Source organism: Candoia aspera, chromosome 1 (assembly GCF_035149785.1).
Source record: "Candoia aspera isolate rCanAsp1 chromosome 1, rCanAsp1.hap2, whole genome shotgun sequence".
Taxonomy (NCBI): Eukaryota; Metazoa; Chordata; class Lepidosauria; order Squamata; family Boidae; genus Candoia; species Candoia aspera.
This window is the reverse complement of record NC_086153.1, coordinates 343,510,864-343,527,709: the sequence shown is the minus strand read 5'-3', so window position 1 is coordinate 343,527,709 and position 16,846 is coordinate 343,510,864. Positions and strand designations below refer to the sequence as shown.

The 16,846-nt window shown below is 52.4% G+C and overlaps 1 protein-coding gene across 5 annotated transcripts in view; it reads left to right on the top strand.

The window, feature by feature from the left end:
* SPPL2B (signal peptide peptidase like 2B) overlaps nucleotides 1-16,475 on the top strand; it is a 29,456-nt gene extending 12,981 nt beyond the window's left edge. For 3 of the 5 annotated variants that reach the window (XM_063291022.1, XM_063291024.1, XM_063291023.1), the window contains 11 exons: nucleotides 2,534-2,673; nucleotides 3,510-3,652; nucleotides 4,946-5,042; nucleotides 5,530-5,646; nucleotides 6,182-6,263; nucleotides 7,125-7,199; nucleotides 7,878-7,940; nucleotides 9,483-9,582; nucleotides 9,961-10,038; nucleotides 11,081-11,241; nucleotides 14,323-16,475. In XM_063291022.1, coding sequence (XP_063147092.1) covers nucleotides 2,534-2,673; nucleotides 3,510-3,652; nucleotides 4,946-5,042; nucleotides 5,530-5,646; nucleotides 6,182-6,263; nucleotides 7,125-7,199; nucleotides 7,878-7,940; nucleotides 9,483-9,582; nucleotides 9,961-10,038; nucleotides 11,081-11,241; nucleotides 14,323-14,655 — 1,389 coding nt within the window. In that variant the 3' untranslated portion in view covers nucleotides 14,656-16,475. Of the gene's footprint in view, nucleotides 1-2,533; nucleotides 2,674-3,509; nucleotides 3,653-4,945; nucleotides 5,043-5,529; nucleotides 5,647-6,181; nucleotides 6,264-7,124; nucleotides 7,200-7,877; nucleotides 7,941-9,482; nucleotides 9,583-9,960; nucleotides 10,039-11,080; nucleotides 11,311-14,322 lie in introns of all 5 variants that reach the window. The other 2 variants (XM_063291025.1, XM_063291026.1) reach the window with 2 other exon arrangements.
* The last annotated feature ends 371 nt before the right edge of the window (nucleotides 16,476-16,846 follow it).

Here is a 16,846-nt window from a genome sequence, read left to right as displayed (position 1 = left end):
TAAACTATAACAACCTAATCACCAAAGCCCAAAATCAAAACTTCATTTTTTTCAGTTACAGGCAAAAAGTCCAAAAGCAGTTTCCACGTAGAAACACATCCAACCAAGTTACTTTCTCTAATCAAGGCTCTCAGCTTCGCCACCTCTGCCAGTTCCATTAATTTCACCGTCCATTCCTCCACTGTGGGAATTTGTGAATCCTTCCACCTCTGCGCATAGAGAAGCCTTGCTGCTGTCTTCATCTACAAAAACCGAGTCCCAAATTTTGTTTCAAGGTGTTTATCCATCAAACCCAAAAGGAAAAATTCTGGTTTCAGTTGTACCTTCTTAAGAATGATACGTATCTGCTCCCAGCATTTCTTAGCTTTCTTTCAAGTCCACCAAAGGTGGTAAAAAGTACCTCCGCCTCGGGAACATTTCCAACATACATTTGATACCCCTTTATACATTTTTGACAGCTTGTCATTATTATTTGTAAGCCACCCAGAGTCATTGTACACAAGATGGGTGGCAGAGAAATTTAATAAATAAAATCAGGTGTTAAATACCAACGGTACATCATCTTATAAAAGTTCTCTTTCAAATTACTCAATGTAAATTTCAAATCTTTGTTCCACATATTCTCCCACTGATCAAGCATCCATTATTTCTTTCTTAAACCCATTTAATCTTTCATCCATCCTTTTAGTGATTCTTCTGGGGGGGACATGGCAGACTGAAGACATGTCTGCGAAGCGCAGACACAACATTGAAGCATTAACGGGGGCAGACTCAACCCCCGAGGAAGTGGAGTTTCCTTGGATCAAGAGGAAGCCTGGAGATCGCCCACCTGGTTCCGCAAAGTGGGGGAGCTCCTCCGAATAGTGGGAGGATCTGTAGGGATCTCACTAATATCCTTAGAGTTGAGCCCTCTAGGAAGTGTGGGAAATATCAAACTCTGTGCTTCAAAAGAAGACTCCTAGTCACCAAAGTCCATTGTTCCTCTTTTCTTAAAAGCCCCAAGTTTTAAAGTTTTGAATTCAATGAATAGGGACCTTCATTTCTATCCAGTGAAAATAAGGTCAACCGGTGAGTAAAAAATATAACCCCTGAGAGAGTCTGAATTATGATTTAAAGAAAGGAGAAGTAGAGAGCAAACTGCATAATTAAGAGTAAACTAAGAAAGATTTAAACAGAATAAGGCAACCAGTCAAACCTGGTTTTTTGAAGGAAGTTAAAAAGGCAAGGAAACTGTTAAATACCTCTGTTGTGTGTGAATTGGCTGCTTACACAAACAAAGATAAGAGACTTGGAGGAGGAGGAGGACTAGTTCAAACAACAGGAAGTCATGGTAGTCCGAAAAGGAAGGGACAACAGTGCGAAGTATTGGGAGATCTGGATGTGAACAGTGATGGCAGCCCCCATGCAGAGGGTGATGAGAACTGCTGAAAGGAGAGGATCAGCCGCTGAACTACAGATAGAAGAAATGCCAGGTATAAAGCAAGAGACGTTAGGAAAAGCGTTAGAGGAAACAGCAAAAAATATCACTAAAAGGATGGGTGTTCAACATCTTATTTGCAGGCCGCCCAGAGTCACTTTTAGAGTGAGATGGGCAGTGTATAAATTTAATAAATAAAGAAATCTTCATACATGACTTAGATGAGGGAATAGAAGGCATGCTCCTAAAATCTGCGGATGAGACAAAGCTGTGGGGTATTGCTAATAGCCTGAAGACACTCTAGATTCAAAAGGGTCTTGGTAAACTTGGACATTGGGCCCTATCCAACAAAGCTGTTCAGTGCTGAGTTCTGCATTAAGTAGGGAAAACCACAGGTGCAAGGTAGGTAGGACTGTTGCTGGCTTAGCAGCAGTAAAATCTTGCAAGAAAGATTTGGGGGCCTTGATAGACCACAGGCTGAGGATGAGCCCGCAATGTGCTGCAGCCACCAAAACCAGCCAGTGCAGCCCTGGGCTGCAGCCACAGAAGGGTAGCGCCAGGATCATGAGAAGCGGCTGTGCTGCACTGCTCAGCCCACACCTGGAATCCTGTGTCCAGTTCTGGTCACCACAGTACAAAAAGGATGCTGAGGAACTAGAAAGGGGGCAGAGAAGAGCAATCGGGATGGTGAAGGGCTTGGAGGCTAAATCCTACAAAGGCTGGTTGAAGGAACTTGGCGTGCTTAAGATAAAGAAGAGAAGGCTGGGGGGAGAGATGACAGCAGTCTTGCGATGCGGGAAGGGATGTCACAGGGAAGAGGGCATGGATGTGTCTGCTGGCACCAGGCTTGAACTGAGGAGGACTTTCCTGGCTCTGAGAGCAGCAGCCTGCCCCCTGGAGGCTCGCAAGAAGAGAGCAGTGGGGTCAGAGGGTTCCTGCCCTGGGCAGGGGATGAAATGGGAAGACCTCCCAGGCCTGTCCAACCCTCGATTCTATGATTAATCCCTGGAGGGAAAGCGCATCAGCTGTTACCTAAAAGCTGCCCGTTGTGCTAGTTCACCACTCTTCCCTTCCTTTCTCCTCACCTCCTTGCCCCGGTCTGTGCTGTCACTGCAGAGCTTTGGCCACTCAGCCAAGGTGGCGTTGTACGCGCCCGGTGAGCCCGTCTTGGACTACAACATGGTGATCATCTTCGTCATGGCAGTGGGCACAGTGGCCATCGGTGGGTACTGGGCCGGGAGCAGAGATGTGAAGAAGTAAGTGCAGAGGCGATGTGGCCCCAAAGGGTGGGGGGGCGTTCTTGGTCTCCTGCCCTTCCTAAATGCTCCGTTTGGTGTTGGCGTGAGGCAGCTGCTCTGAGCCCCTTTCTCTCCGGTGCTCCCATGCCCCCCCTCACACCTCTAGTGGCCCGAGAGGGCCTGTGGCCATAGGGGTGGCATTGCTGCAAGGGAGGGGGTCCAGAGTAGCCGAGCGCTTCCCTCCTAGCCTGGGCTGTGCCATTGACTCCTCAACCCCCCCAGGCGGCCATCTGTCTATAGCCAGCGCTCCAAAAGCCCCTGAGCAGAATGGAAGGGGACGTTCCTGCCTCCTGCCCTGTTGGCAGTAAATAGCCAGAGGCGCTTTGCCAGCAGGACCTCTGTGCATTTCTAAGCCAGGGTCACCAGCACATCTTCTGGAAAGAAATGTGAGAATGACTTGGCGATTTCCAAAGAGCATCCCCTTCCGGCCACCCGGCTGCTTGGAAGGTGGCCTGTGGGGGAGAGGATAAATGGAGCCTGGCTGAGCCGCCCTCCACATCCCCTCAGCCCAGTTGGCTGCATCAGAGGGTGGAGAAGGCTCCCCGCAGGGCCAGCTGAGCCAAGCCAAGCTGCGCCTCCTGCTGTCCGCCCAGCCAGCAAGGAGAGGCGGGGTGCCTGAGCCTTTCCTGGACCCCTGGGACAGGGTTGGCGGCTGAATGGGTCATGCGCGCAGGGGGACGGGGCACGGCCCACCCGATGGCCTGCGGGTCCTGCCCCTGTGGGCGGCCAGAGCCAGCCTTCCCTGACTCAGGACGAAAGTGGGGCCGCTCCACTGAGGAGCCTGTCTTTTCCAGGCGCTACGTGAAGCACAAGCGGGATGACGGGGCCGAGAAGCACGAGGATGAGACGGTGGATGTCACTCCGGTCATGATTGGCGTCTTCGTGGTCATGTGCTGCTCCATGCTGGTGCTCCTGTATTATTTCTACGACCAGCTAGGTGCGGACTGGGAGGTGGGCGCTGGGCGGGCCAGAGAAACTCTGTGGTCTTTTCCGCCCCTCATGCGCTCTGCCCCTGGGGTCGCCTCGGTTGCCTTTCTTTGGCCAAAGGCTGCAAGTTAGATGCTTGGATTCTTCGTCCAGGATCCGAGTCTTCGGGTTCCTGGGGAGCTTAAAAAAGAGGGAAAAGCATGGCTCGTGCAGCTGGGGCTCTGCCTGCTGCTGGGTCCCTTGGTGCCATTTGCCCTGGACAACCCAGCTGCTGAGGGCCAAGGGGGCTTCTCTGTGCAGAGTGCCCCTGGCACCGTGGCCAGCAGGAGCCCTCCAGGTCCTTTCCAGCCCTGTCTGAAGATGCTGTGCTGTACTGAACCCGGCTTCCTGCGTGCAGAGCAGGCCCTCTCCAAGAACAAGGTGTTCCTAGGGAAGGACTGGCTTCCTAGGAGCCTGAGGCTCTGCACGTGGGGGTCCATCCAGCCCCCAGCTGACAGGGGGATCCGTTGGAAGCTGCAGGTGCTTCTAGGCAGCTGGCACATGACCTCCCACTGCCCAACTGATCCTCCAGCTGAGCATGGATCCTCTCCTGAAACAAGCAAGTGTCACTCTGACAAAAGCAAAATGCTGGGTGGTCAGTTTCCCTTCCTTTCTGGCCCTGTCGTGCATCACGGATGTGGTAATTGCCCCTCGCTGGCAGAGGTAATGTGCCTCCTGGAAGTTCGGTCCTGTTTCCATGGCTGACAAGGCTTCCTTTAAAAACCACACCTTCCGCTGCAACCGGCTACGCAGGAAAGCAGCTCTGATCACGCTCGGCTCACAGCAGGACGAAGGCATGTAGAGAGGCTCTGCCCTTCCGCTTCCAGGATGGTGGTATTGCTTCACAGACAGGGATCTTGCACGTAGGCATTCAAAGGCACCAAAGTCCCCTCTTTGTTAAAAGAAAGTCTATCAGACTGTGTGGCTGACCTGGGGCATGCTAGGGCCTGCAAGAAACAAAACCTGCTTTTGGGGTCCCCCTTTATGGTGCTCTTCTGCCACCATAACAAACACTTGGCGTGTTTGCTAGCCATAGGAGGCTGGCTACTTATGAGGAAGGTGTAACGTTGGGGGTTGGGGAGGGGAATAGGGCAGCTGGACCCCCACCCTGCTATAAACACTGGATCCCTCAGGGGCCAAGAGAATTTTCCCTCCAATTATCTGGTTCGGTTTGGCGTCAGGGGCCCCGGGCCATGTTGGCATCTTCCGCCTGAATGGCTTGGGCATTTTCCTAATGCTTTTCCCTTTTTCTTTTCCCTTCCAGTGTATGCCATCATAGGAATTTTCTGCCTGGCAGCTTCCATCGGCCTCTACAGTTGCCTTTCCCCGTTTGTCCGAAGGTTCCCTCTCGGGAAGTGCCGGTATGATGGTCGTTGTCCGTTTCCCTTTAACAGCTCTGGCTGGAGAGGCACTGCTTCCTGGCTCTTGCACCTTGAAGGAGCTTTGGCCTGGGCAGCTCACACAGGGTGGCGAAGAGCCTCTCTGGGTTCCCTCTTTTCAGCCGCTGTTGGACTTTATGTCCCTCAGTTTGAAACTTTCGCTGTTTCCTTGCGTTGCTTAGTTATTAGCCACGTTCAGATAGGCAGCAGGTTTTACCTGCTGAAGACAGAGCAGGAGCCTCTTTTCTCTCAGCCCAAGGAAGCATGTTTATAACCCATGCTGAGCTACCCCATACTGGTTAAAGGGATGCAAGACTAGGTCCTGGGGAAGGTGGGGGCTACAGGAAACCCCTTTTGGGAGGGAGCTGTTTGGAGAGTGTTGCAGACACTGATAGGCTCCTGTCACAAAGCTTACTTCCTCCTGCCGCTGCCACGCAATGCCCATGCCATGCCTCTGCCTTGCTTTCAGCATTCCAAGTAACAACTGGCCTTACTTCCACAAACGCCCCCAAGTCCGGATGCTGCTCCTTGCCACGTTCTGCGTTGCTGTCAGCCTGTTCTGGGGTCTCTTCCGAAATGAGGACCAGTAAGTCTGGGTTCTCTCTTCTGCTTGATTTCCTGAAATGTTGGTGCCACGTGGATCTTTAGGAAGGCCTTGCAGGGTGCCAGGATGTCCCTTTTCTGAAAACAAGGTGGGGAAAGGGGCTGGGATAAAACTAGAGCCCCGGGCCGAGGGACTCTGTATCGGTGTCCAGAGCCCACTGTGGATTCGAGAGTCTTGGTCTCATCCAGCATCTTCCCAACATGCTTTGAGTTCCAGCCTTCCTCTCTGCAGCTAAGGGAACAGAACGACTCTGTTGTTACACGCTTGGCTTGGTAGCAGAGGTTGCGCAGAAGGCAAAAATGGAACGGCTCCAGTCCCTGTGATTTGCAGCCTGCGCGAAGAGCCTTGTTGGACCAGGCCGAGAGAGGTCCGTTTTGTCCAGGAATCTCACAGGGGGTGTCGTCATCACTGTGTGAGCCAAGAGGGAGAGCACAGGGGTGGCCTGCTACTGCCGCTGGGCAAGACAGGGCTTCTGCAGGGAGGATGGATCAGCTGTCTATGGTGGTTCTTCCCCCAGGTGGGCCTGGATCCTCCAAGACACCCTGGGGATTGCCTTCTGCCTTTATATGCTGAAAACGATCCGCTTGCCAACTTTCAAGGTGAGACAGCGGCCACCCCGTTGTGGGCCGCCTGCCTGCCTGCCTTCTGCCCTGGGTTGCAATACGGGCTAGGGAACGGCTGGCTTGGCATCAGGCCTCTCCAGCTGCCCTGAAGCCCACTGAGAGACCCCGGCAACGGGGGGCCTCTTTCCTTCCCTCCCAGCAGCCATAAGGGGGCCCCAGGTCACGGTACGAGGGTGGGGAGAGAATGAAAGGGAGGAGCTTCGCTTTCCTTGCTGGAGGAGGAGAGGATAGGGCTGCAAACGTACAAAGGGTGCTCTTTCAGTGGCTGCAGAAGAGGAATTCCAGGCACGGACATCCTCTGGGTAGGGGAGAGCTCAGAAAAGGCACTTGCTCCTACACAACCCCAAGGGGTTACCAGTTGGTGATTTCCCAGCTCCTGAGATGCTTTTGTGCTGGGCAGAGGGAGCTGAACCAGGCAGACCAACGGGCAAGGACTGAGGGCTGGTTTGGTGGGGGGGCTCTCTCAGCTGCCCCAGAGCAAGAGAGAGTGCTGGAAAATTGCTCCTGTCGCAGGATGCAGTGCTTCTGGGGAGTCTGCAAGGACCCCCTGTTGCAGTCCTTCACCAGTAAGTTTCCGGTCTTCCTTCTTCTGAATAAGCTGCTGGTTTAAACAAGTACAGCAAGCTGTCGTCCGTCTAGTCACACTGAGCCCATCAAAATCAGACTCATCTAGGCTCTGCAGAGTTTCAGGGGGTCTGGGGGGTGATCTTTCTAGCCATCACCCTCACCCCCCTCGAAAGAGATGGAGCTGGGGCAATCTGTAGGTCAAGCTGTAGCTGTTTTGGCTTCGCATGCAGAGCAAGTAACACCACCCTATTCCTCCCTTTTCTTCGCCAGGGCTGCACTTTGCTTCTCCTGGTCCTCTTTGTGTATGATGTGTTTTTCGTCTTCATAACGCCTTATCTGACCAAGGTATGTGCGGTGCTCCTCTGTGAGTGCTTTCTCCTATGAGCACTGAGAAAGGCTGAGATACTGTCAGGAAAGGAGGTGGGTATAGATTAAAGGGAGTTTTAGGGAATGCCTTTTCACCAGTTTCACCACTTGGCTGGCTGGGAAGTCTTGCCTTTGAAGGTCTCCTGGTGTAGGGAGAAAGCAGGAGGGGGTCAGTGATCACCAGGAGAAAAAGTGCCAAGCCAGAGATCTAGTGGTCCACATTCAAAGCACAGGAAGCAGACCTGTGCTGCGCTCTGGTAGTTTGTCAAGATGTTTAAGCATGATAGGTGCCTTCTGGCTGTTTGGACCATTCTTCCCACCATCACCTACCAGGTCCATCCATGCAAACCAAAACTAAACAGAACTGGAAATCTAAGACATCTAGAGGGCAGCTGGCTCATCCCCCCGTGAGGCCACCAGAGTGCCCTTAGTTTCAGGGCAGAATGTCCACGTTCTAGCTTGTCCATCCACTCAGTTCCTCCACCCTGTTTTTTTAGAAATTGAGAAAGTGAGAAGCTCCATCCCTGGGGAGGAGAGGGATAGAATGGTGTTTTTGGTGTGGGCTGGGGGCTGGGGGCTTTCCAGGTCTCCAGGAGGCATTGGGGCATGCTGAGTCCATCAGCATCCTGATGTTGTCCTCCTTCCTGATTCTTTCAGACGGGAGAGAGCATCATGGTGGAAGTGGCTGCTGGGCCAACTGACTCGTCCACTCGTGAAAAGGTGTGCAGAGCCCTTGAGGGCTTTCCGGCTGGTGCCCCGGGGCAAATAGGGAAGAATCATTTCTCAAGAACAGGAAGGGTAAAAGGGCCCGGGAGGTGTCCAGGTAGCTCATCTCAGGAGGCGCAGTCTGCGACATGGCACTGGGGTTCCCTGAGGCTCCCAAGGTTACAGTTCGCACAGGAAAGGAGAGAGAGTTGGATGTGGACAGCACAGTCGGTGAGAGGGCTGAGATTTCGATCTGTTTCCTGATCCAAAAGGCCTTCAGAGCCCCTGCTCTGCTCAGAATGCGACCTTTTGTCCCACCCAGCAGCCCAGTCTCCTCTGGCACCATACAAAGGGCCTGAGCTGTCTCTTAAAAAAGCTCTCTGGGTGCGGGAGAAATGCTCTCCTGGTGTGCGGTTCGCCTGCCTGCAGGATTCATCTGCAGCTGTTGGGAATCCAGTCCCTCAGTGAGGCCTGATGGTCAGGGAGGATTCTCGGGGAAGGGAGGGAGGTCTGCGTCCATCTTCGTGAACAGCGGGCAGTGTGCGGAAGCACTCGCTTGCACTCTTGCGTGGGGGGAGGGGGCTGGTTTGCTTGATCTTGGTGAGGTCGGGAACCACCAAGGGCATCACTGCAGAGTTGATCCATGGCCTCGGGCGGCCAAGTGGTTTTCATGATACCCTGTGGCTTCCAGAGGTCATTAGGGGCTCATGATTTGGCCAAGCTTGCCTTCCCTTTTCTCGCTGCTGCTATCCTTATGCTCAAGAGGTGCTCCTTGGGGTGGGGAAAGGGTGTCCAGTGTGCCAGGCACAAGCATTGAACGCAGGATGGTAGGCAACCCAAACCTGCAAACTTCCACCTGCAGTTGGCCATACAAAGGTGATTGCAAGCAACCTTTGGCAGATGGAGGTACCTGTCGAGTGTTGGGGTGCCCTGGAAGATGCCAGGGGGTAGGACACAAAGACAGGCCAGGTGAAAACTTCACCTAAGATGTGCTAAGTTGATGCTCCTCCTTGGGGGCTGCAGGCAGGCCTTCTGGGAAAAACCCCACCTCCAGGATTCCAGGACTCACCACATCAGTCAGTGCTCCATCGTCATCTCAGGGCGGGGGGGAGGGAGGGAAGCTGCTGCTGGGCCGGCCAGGAGGCAGAACCACTGGATGCTTGGTGCAGAAGGTAAGGAATATGACCTGGCAGACAGAACGCTTACCTCAGCAGAAGGGGCTGAAAGGTTTTTTTAACCCCAGGAAACAGGATAACATTTGGAAATGGCCCAGACAGAGACCTCCCTAATTCCCTGGAGGAGGAGGGGGAGGAGGAGGTGGTGGTGGTCCGGCATAACCAGGCTCGCAAGATTCTGTCAATGTAGCCACTCCCAGCAAACGTGGTTTTAGCCTTCCTGCGGAATGATTCCTGTTCTGGGCTACCTGGTGGGGCTGACCTTTTGCTGCTGGGCCAGGCAGAGGGTGGGGGTAGGAGGGGGAGATCCTGCCCTGCAGCAGTACAGTTGGGGAGGAGAGCTCTTTCCCCAGGAGAGCCAATACCCATTTCCTTTCCGAAGCTCCCGATGGTGCTCAAGGTCCCCCGGCTCAACTTTTCCCCACTGGCCCTCTGCGACAGGCCGTTCTCTCTCCTGGGATTTGGGGACATCTTGGTGCCAGGTAGGAGCCCCCGGCCCCCGATTCAGTCTGATGCGCAAGGCGGCGCGAGCCACTCAGCTCAGGGCCAGAGCACCTGAGTTGGCCTCCAGTGGTGCCAGCTTTAGCTGCCCCAAGGCCTGCCCCCCTTCCTCCCTGCTTGTCCGGAAGGCTCTGGGTGAGGCTGCCCTGTATAGCGGGCAGGGCCATGGATTCTTCTTGGGCTTGGTGTCCTTGCTGGCCCTGAGCTCTGCCCTATGTCGGTCTTGGTGGGGTGCACCCATACGCATATAGCCACCTCAGGAAGCCTTCCACACAGATGTCCTTGGTTTAGTTTGGGATTTAGTTTCGCAGCTGCTTTAAAAAGGAGGCCAATACTGCTCCTTCTCTCTCTTTGTGCAGGCCTGCTCGTGGCATATTGCCACAGGTTTGATATTCAAGTCCAGTCGTCCAGAGTGTATTTTGTAGCTTGCACCATAGGTATGTTTGCTGCCGCCACCCTCTGTATCTCTCGCCAGCAACTGTTGCCCCTTAAGGCAGAGGGGCTGCTCCCACCAGGCCTCAGGGGCCTTCAGCTCTCATCTTCCCCTGCTGGCAGAGCCCCAAGAAACAGCGCCCCGCATCTTGCCTGGCCAGTTTCTTGTGTCTCCAGGTTGGGGACGGGGGTGGTGGTGCTGGGATCTCCTTGTTGCTTTGTGTGAAACAAAGAGGTGGGGGAGAAATGGGCCCTTAGTCACCTACGGAAGAGCTAGAGGGAAGAAAGCCTCTTCTCAAGGGGGCATCTGGCCAAGGTGGGAATCGGTGGAATGCTTCCCTGCATACGTACATTTCTGCATCCTTGTGGCGGGGCGAGCGCTCCATCCTCTGCTCTGCTGTCATTGTCTCTGGCCCAAAGGGCTATGAGGGCTTGGGCCTGGCCTTCAGGGTGGCCCAGCAGAAGAGCGCTCTCTGAAATTGCAGCTGTGCACCCTCTGCAGGATGTGAGCAAGGGTAGCCCTTTGGCTTGGCAGTCCCAGGGGCCAGAAGGTCAGTTGGAAGGAGGAGGAGTTTGACCCTGATGTCCTTAGTTGGATGCTGTGGTTTTGTGATACTCCTTCAAGTTGCCCAAATATGAATATGTAACTGGTCCTGAATCCTTGAGCTGCCAGTGGCATTCGAGAGCCCTTCTTCCTGGGGAGCGTTATCCAGCAGGGCTGCCTTTTGCAAGGCAGAGGCCCCGAAATGCTTCCCAATCTCAACCTATAGCCCGTCTTGCCCAAAGGAGGGCTTTGGGGAGCAGCTGTTGGGGCCGGAGCTCTGCATCTGCCTTCCTGTGATTTCAGTAGTGGGTAGCATAAAAGATGCTGTTGCAGCTTCACTGCCTGGTACTGCCCCTCAGCTTTCTTCTGGCTTTTTGCCTGCCTGCTTCTCTATCCCCATTTCTGATTTTCTAGCTGGAGAATTGATGGGCTGTCCTGCCTAGGCGTTGGCAGGACTGATCTGCAGCCCAGATCCCCGCAGCTTCCTTTTCTCTTCCCTACAGGCTATGGCATCGGCCTCTTGGTGACCTTTGCAGCCCTGGCGTGGATGCAGAAGGGCCAGCCGGCACTGCTCTACCTTGTGCCCTGCACACTTCTCACCAGCCTCCTCGTAGCCCTTTGGCGCCGGGAGCTGGCCATGTTCTGGACGGGCAGCGGCTTTGCGGTGAATACCAGTTTGATATGAATCTCCTCAAGAAATGCTAATACTAGAAAACCCCTAACTAAAATTAAAGTTGAGTAGAATTTTTATCAGCGTTACCCTCCAGACAAGGAAAGTTTTGCTTGTTGCCTTTTTCCTCTTCCTTTGGGTTTAACTTTTCCAGGCTTGGACTCTTTCTTCAAAGCCAGGCCTTTGGGTTTAGGGGCACATGGATTGCCTCTTAATTCAAAAGGGTGGGGTGGGAAAGCATTTTCTGCAAGATGATTCCTGCAGGAAGCAGGTCCACCCAGCAGTACCTCCATTTCAAAGCCCCAGGCCATTCAAAGTTTTTTTAAATTACCAGGGGGCGGGCAGAGTGGTGGGATATGATTAATTTGTAGACCATGCAAAGACTGAGGGAGGGCGAACACCTTGGAATACAATTATCAGCCCTCAGGAGGATCTTGGAAAAGCTATAAAAATTAGCAGCAAACAGCAAAATGAATTTCAGCGGGGGACGAAATCCTATATTGGGATAGGAAAAATCAAAGGCATGCATATAGTTTAGAAAAACCAAATGAAGTATTGGGAATGTTTAGCCTTAAGAAGAAGCAGGTCTGGGTAGACATTGGTCTGAATGTGGAAGATGGGGCAGAATTGTTCAGAGTTGCCCTATGATGGAGTTTTTAAATGTTGATAAAAGAACTCCAAGCAGCAAACAGCAATTTTGCTGAGTAGAAGCGTGAACCAAAAAAGGAACTTGTACGTTAAGCTTAATTATGTTCAGAAATAAATTCAGTCTTCACACTGCAGTTAGATGAAGAAAAATAGAGATAGCTTACTTTTATTCAGTAGATCTGGATACAGGTAGGTTCATAGTAGAAAGCACTTTAATCATCACTGGTTCTTTGTAGGCACTTTCTAAAGTGCAAGAGCTGCATCCTGCAGTAGCTCCTGCTTGCAGATCTGCCAGAAGGGTAATGGAGATTGTTAATCCTCAAGCCCAAGAAGGAGGAGGAAGTGGAAATCAGGTGACCCACGTGACATCCCACAAGCACAATAGAGATGCATTTGCTAGAGCGACCCCCTTATGCTTATGAGAGTGCTGAGTTGATCCCTAATAATTCCAACACCCTAGAGCAGTGTTTCTTAAACATTTTTTTTCTCTCAGGATTCCTTCCTACTTCTAAAAATTATGGAGGACCCCACAAGAGCTTTTGTTTGTATGGCTTATATTTATCACTATTTACTATATTAAAAATTAAAATAGATGCATTTGCTGCAACTGCCACTTCTCAGGGGACGTGGTGGCTCAGCAGTTAAGACTCCAGGCTTGTCGACCAGAAGGTTGCAAGTTCGGCGGTTCAAGACCCAAGCGCTGCGTGACAGAGTAAGCTCCTGCACTCGCCCCAGCTCTTGCCAACCTAGCAAATTGAAAGCATGCAAATGCAAATAGATCGCTTTGGCAGGAAGGTAACAGCGTTCCGTGACTGTCATGCTGGCCACATGACCGCGGAAGTGTCTTTGGACAATGCTGGCTCTTCGGCCATGAAACGGAGATGAGTACCGCCCCCTAGTGTCTGACACAACCAAATGGGAATCTTTACTGCTTCTCATGATTGTTTGATGAGATTTTAATATTATATTTGTCAGCATAGGCTGGCAAATAATTTTAATTTTGCAGACCCCTGAGAGGGTGTTGGGGGACCACCAGGGATCTTCAGACCACACTTTGAGAAACACTGCTCTAGAGGATAGGACAAGAAACAAGGAGGTTGAACAGATTTCAGTTGGATCTTGGAAAAGATTTCTTAAGAGTTGTTTAGGAATGGAACCGGCTTCCGCAGGAGGTGAGGAACTGTCAGGGATGCTGTAGTGGTGGAGTCTTGCACTGGATGGGATTGGACTACATGATCTCCGAGTCCCTTCCATTCTCTGATCCTAAAATCTTACTACTGCAGGGCAAGGCCTCCAACTTGCAATGGCGCTATCACTAGCTACCTGTCCCTAGGATCAAATAGTAATTGCAATTAACAGTGGTCCATGCCACTTGCTTGGGAACATTGGAGACAGTGTGCTGACTCTCCTCTGCAGCTCAAGGCTGCTATGCAGGAGAGGGAGCCTTATGCATGGTCGCTTGGAAAAGTGAAATGGGCGGCCAATAAATTGAGTAAATAAGCAAATAAATAAATAATACTAGAATAGATAGATAGCCTGTACTACTCCATAATCCTGTCCTGAGCACTGCTGTTGTGGCTGCCCTTTCTTTTATTCTCACACACATACACCCAAGTTGGTGCTGCAGTAGACTCATGCTGGGCGGGCAGGGGATGATAGAAGAATGAAAGCTTAGTTAGTTTCTCCCAGTTGCAATGGGTAGGGAACTGATTGGGTGGAATCCTTTTTTTAAAATCAAGAGATGAGCCAAAAGTGAAAGGAGTTGGTTGGCAGGTGAAGACACCTCCTCCTCCCCAAACTGCTGGAAGTTGTGATTCTTTGAGACACCTGTGGATCCTGAAAAATCCTGGGTTTCCTTGTAAGATCACGTGGCCCACCATTCCATGGGAGGGTGGAGAGCAGTAGAACTGAATTGGCTGAAGAACCCAGAAAGGTTTGGCAGGTGGGATGTAGTGTGGTAGAACATAGCCCGGACTTCCGCTCCAGGTTGGAGGTTTGACCTCCCCCCCCCCTGTGGCTAGTGATCAGAGCTGAACAGCCCTCTTCTTTCCTTCACATTCCCCTTTTATTGCTGGTGACTAGCATAAGAAGCATAAAAATGGCCCTGGCTCTTTTGCTGATATTCCTGAAGGACCAGCATGGACCCTAGCCAAGCCAGGTGTTCCGGCAGCAAAGCTGGGGTGCTGCACGGTGCGACATGACTGAACTGGAGCAGGGGAGGGGGTAGGATGGGTGAGAGCAGAGGGAGGCCGCTTTCAAACAGAGCCCCGGTTTGGCCGTGGCTCTGGGCTGACCCTCCCTCCTCCCCAGGTGCTTGCATTTGGGGGCCCTCTCAAGAGCCTCTGGCCAGTCGTGCCCGGGGGCGGCTGGGGATCAGTTCTCTCTGCCTCTTCCCAATAGTTCTGATATCTGCTTTTCTATACACAGAAAGACCTACCTCATCCTCCCTTAGTCATCTCCCCCGTCAGCTGCCCTGCACCCCCAGAAGGGGAGAGTTCTCCAGCATCCCACCCAGAAGCTGATGGAGAAGCAGCTGCTTCTGCTGCCCCCCCCAGAGAGCCAGCCAGCACCCCCCTGGGTGGTGGGAAGCCACCAGCCCCTTTCCTGGCGATGGAGGAAGAGGAAGAGGAGAAGCAGACTGATGCCAGTGAGCCCTGTCCCAACCAGCCACCTGCCAAGCAGCCTGACTCTCCGAAGGACGACGACGACAACGTTCCGGGACGGAAGAGCCCCTCAGCCAAGCATAGTCAGTCTGGCTAGATTCCTCTCTCCCCGCTCCTCCTGCCCACCCCTCAAGTGCAGCTGAGGACCGATTTGGTCACCTTTGCATTTCGCACAGAAACACAACATCCCTTCTTGGACCGTTCGGCATTAGGAGACTTCCAGGCTGGACGCTGGGGGGGCAGGCAATCAACACTTCCTACCAAATCCCCTTCCATTTTGAATATGGTGCTTTTATGAAGGTTCGAATAGGATTTCAGCAACTGTTGAAAAAACAAATCAGCAAGCAGATGCCTTTCCTTTCCCCGTTTCGTTCTGCTGGATAGTATTAATACCTTTTATAAAAAATGTAGGCAGTATTTGCACTTGCGTGGCCATGATAATCGCTTTAGCATAGCTAGGGCTGCGTGGGAAGAGACTCTCCTCCGACCGTAGGCATTTCCTCTTTTTAAAAATAATCTCTCCACGGAAGGCCCTGCATTTTTCCTTCCAATGGGCAATTATGTACTGTCCTGTCAAGGAATGAGCCGGTCTCAGAAAGAATTTGTTTACTGCAAATGGCATCGACTCTGTCTCTGTGGGCTTTTTGTTCTGTCTGTCTCTTGCGGATGCTAGTGCTGCTGGAAGGGAGGGGTGTCAAGACCTGGTGATTTCCCCTTCAGAGAAAAGGCCTTGGGGCGTGGCACCCCCAGTTGCTAGCCTTTAAGCAGAGTTCAGGAGGAGGTTGGGTCCCCTTCAGAGCTCTCTGGGCTGGAAAGAAAGAGACTGCTGTAACTTCAGGCCCAGGCTAGAAGGTGCAGATGTTGTGTACCCAGTGGCTTGTGGAACTCCTGCCTAGTGGCTCCTGGGCCTGTCCAGCCCCTGCCCAGCATTGGGCTGCCTGGAGGCCAGTTCCAGAGAACAAGACCAAGGTTGTGCAAGAGGCAGATGGAGATGATCACCATTCTGGTCTTCCTCCAAATGGGCCCAGGGGTTGCCAGGAAGACCAGGCCGTGTCACTGCTGGAGCCCAGATTATGCCCTGCAGCCCTGAGCTCTGCCCTGCTGAATCGCTGGGGGAGTGGGGGAAATGGAGGCTGCGAGTGAGGGTTAGGGTTAGCCAGGATGGATGGGAACTGGGTGGGGAGCACCGGCTCAAGGCAAGAGGCCAGGGCAGCATGTTTCCGTCCTTCCAACTGGTCGCATGCAGTCACCTTCTCCTCTTCTGGTCCAGCTGGGATTTAATGAGAACTTTCCTGACATGCAGGTCAAGTCCTCGGTTGCTTGGGAAATGTGGCTGCATCCTCCCCTGCCCTCCTCGAACCATGGTGCCCACCTCCAGGGGAGCAGAGGGGCTGGAGGATTGGGGGTTGCAGCAGACCTGGAGTCTTCCAGCAGCACTCAGAGCAAGGAGGAGTCTCCCTTTGTGGGAGTATCAAGTCCCCCTTGAACATCTCTTATTTGGCATCCTGAGCCTGACGGTTTCTATGTTGTCTTTGTGTTTCAGTGTGATGCATTTGCCTTCTTTTGTTTTCTGGACAATAAGATGTAGCTTTACAACCATGCATATTAAAAGTTTACTGGCTTCTGCTGAGTTGCTGGCGAGTCCAGTAGATGCTGCCTGCCCAGTCCCCTTGCCGTTGGCCCTTGCTTCGAGGAGGGAATGCCTCTATGGTCTAACAACCTTAATTCGGAGAGCTTTATCCTGATTCCTTGGTGCAATGTGTGGGTGGTAAGTGGGCCTGGCTCTCACTCGTGCAGAACAATGGGCGCTTGTTTAGACGCTACAGGATTATGCCTTAATTTAAGCCATTTTATAAATAATGTAAACGGAACTTTTATTTTACTGAAGCAGGTTAAACAATAAACTTGATGAAACTTTTTTGGCTCTGTCTTTGTGGGATGAGGCTCCGTCAATGGATGGAGAAGATATGCAAATCCCGTATCTGGGGGATTGACAGGATCATGTTCTGGAGTGTGTGGGGTGGACATTTTCAATCTGAGTCGGTTGAAAAGGGATGACATCAGCACGGGCTGAACAGTTTTGCTCTGGGATTTGCCACATGTCCATAGGAAGCATAGAAATGCAATGTTCTTTCACTGCATTTTTTTTTTAATTTCAACCCTGGATGTGGGGGTGGCTACAGTGATGGGAGCCTGCAGACCCAGATCTGATCCTGCAAACAAGCAGCATAAATCTAACTTGGAGGATTAGCCCCTGGGTGCCGGGTAATTTGGGCTTCAAAGGCTTG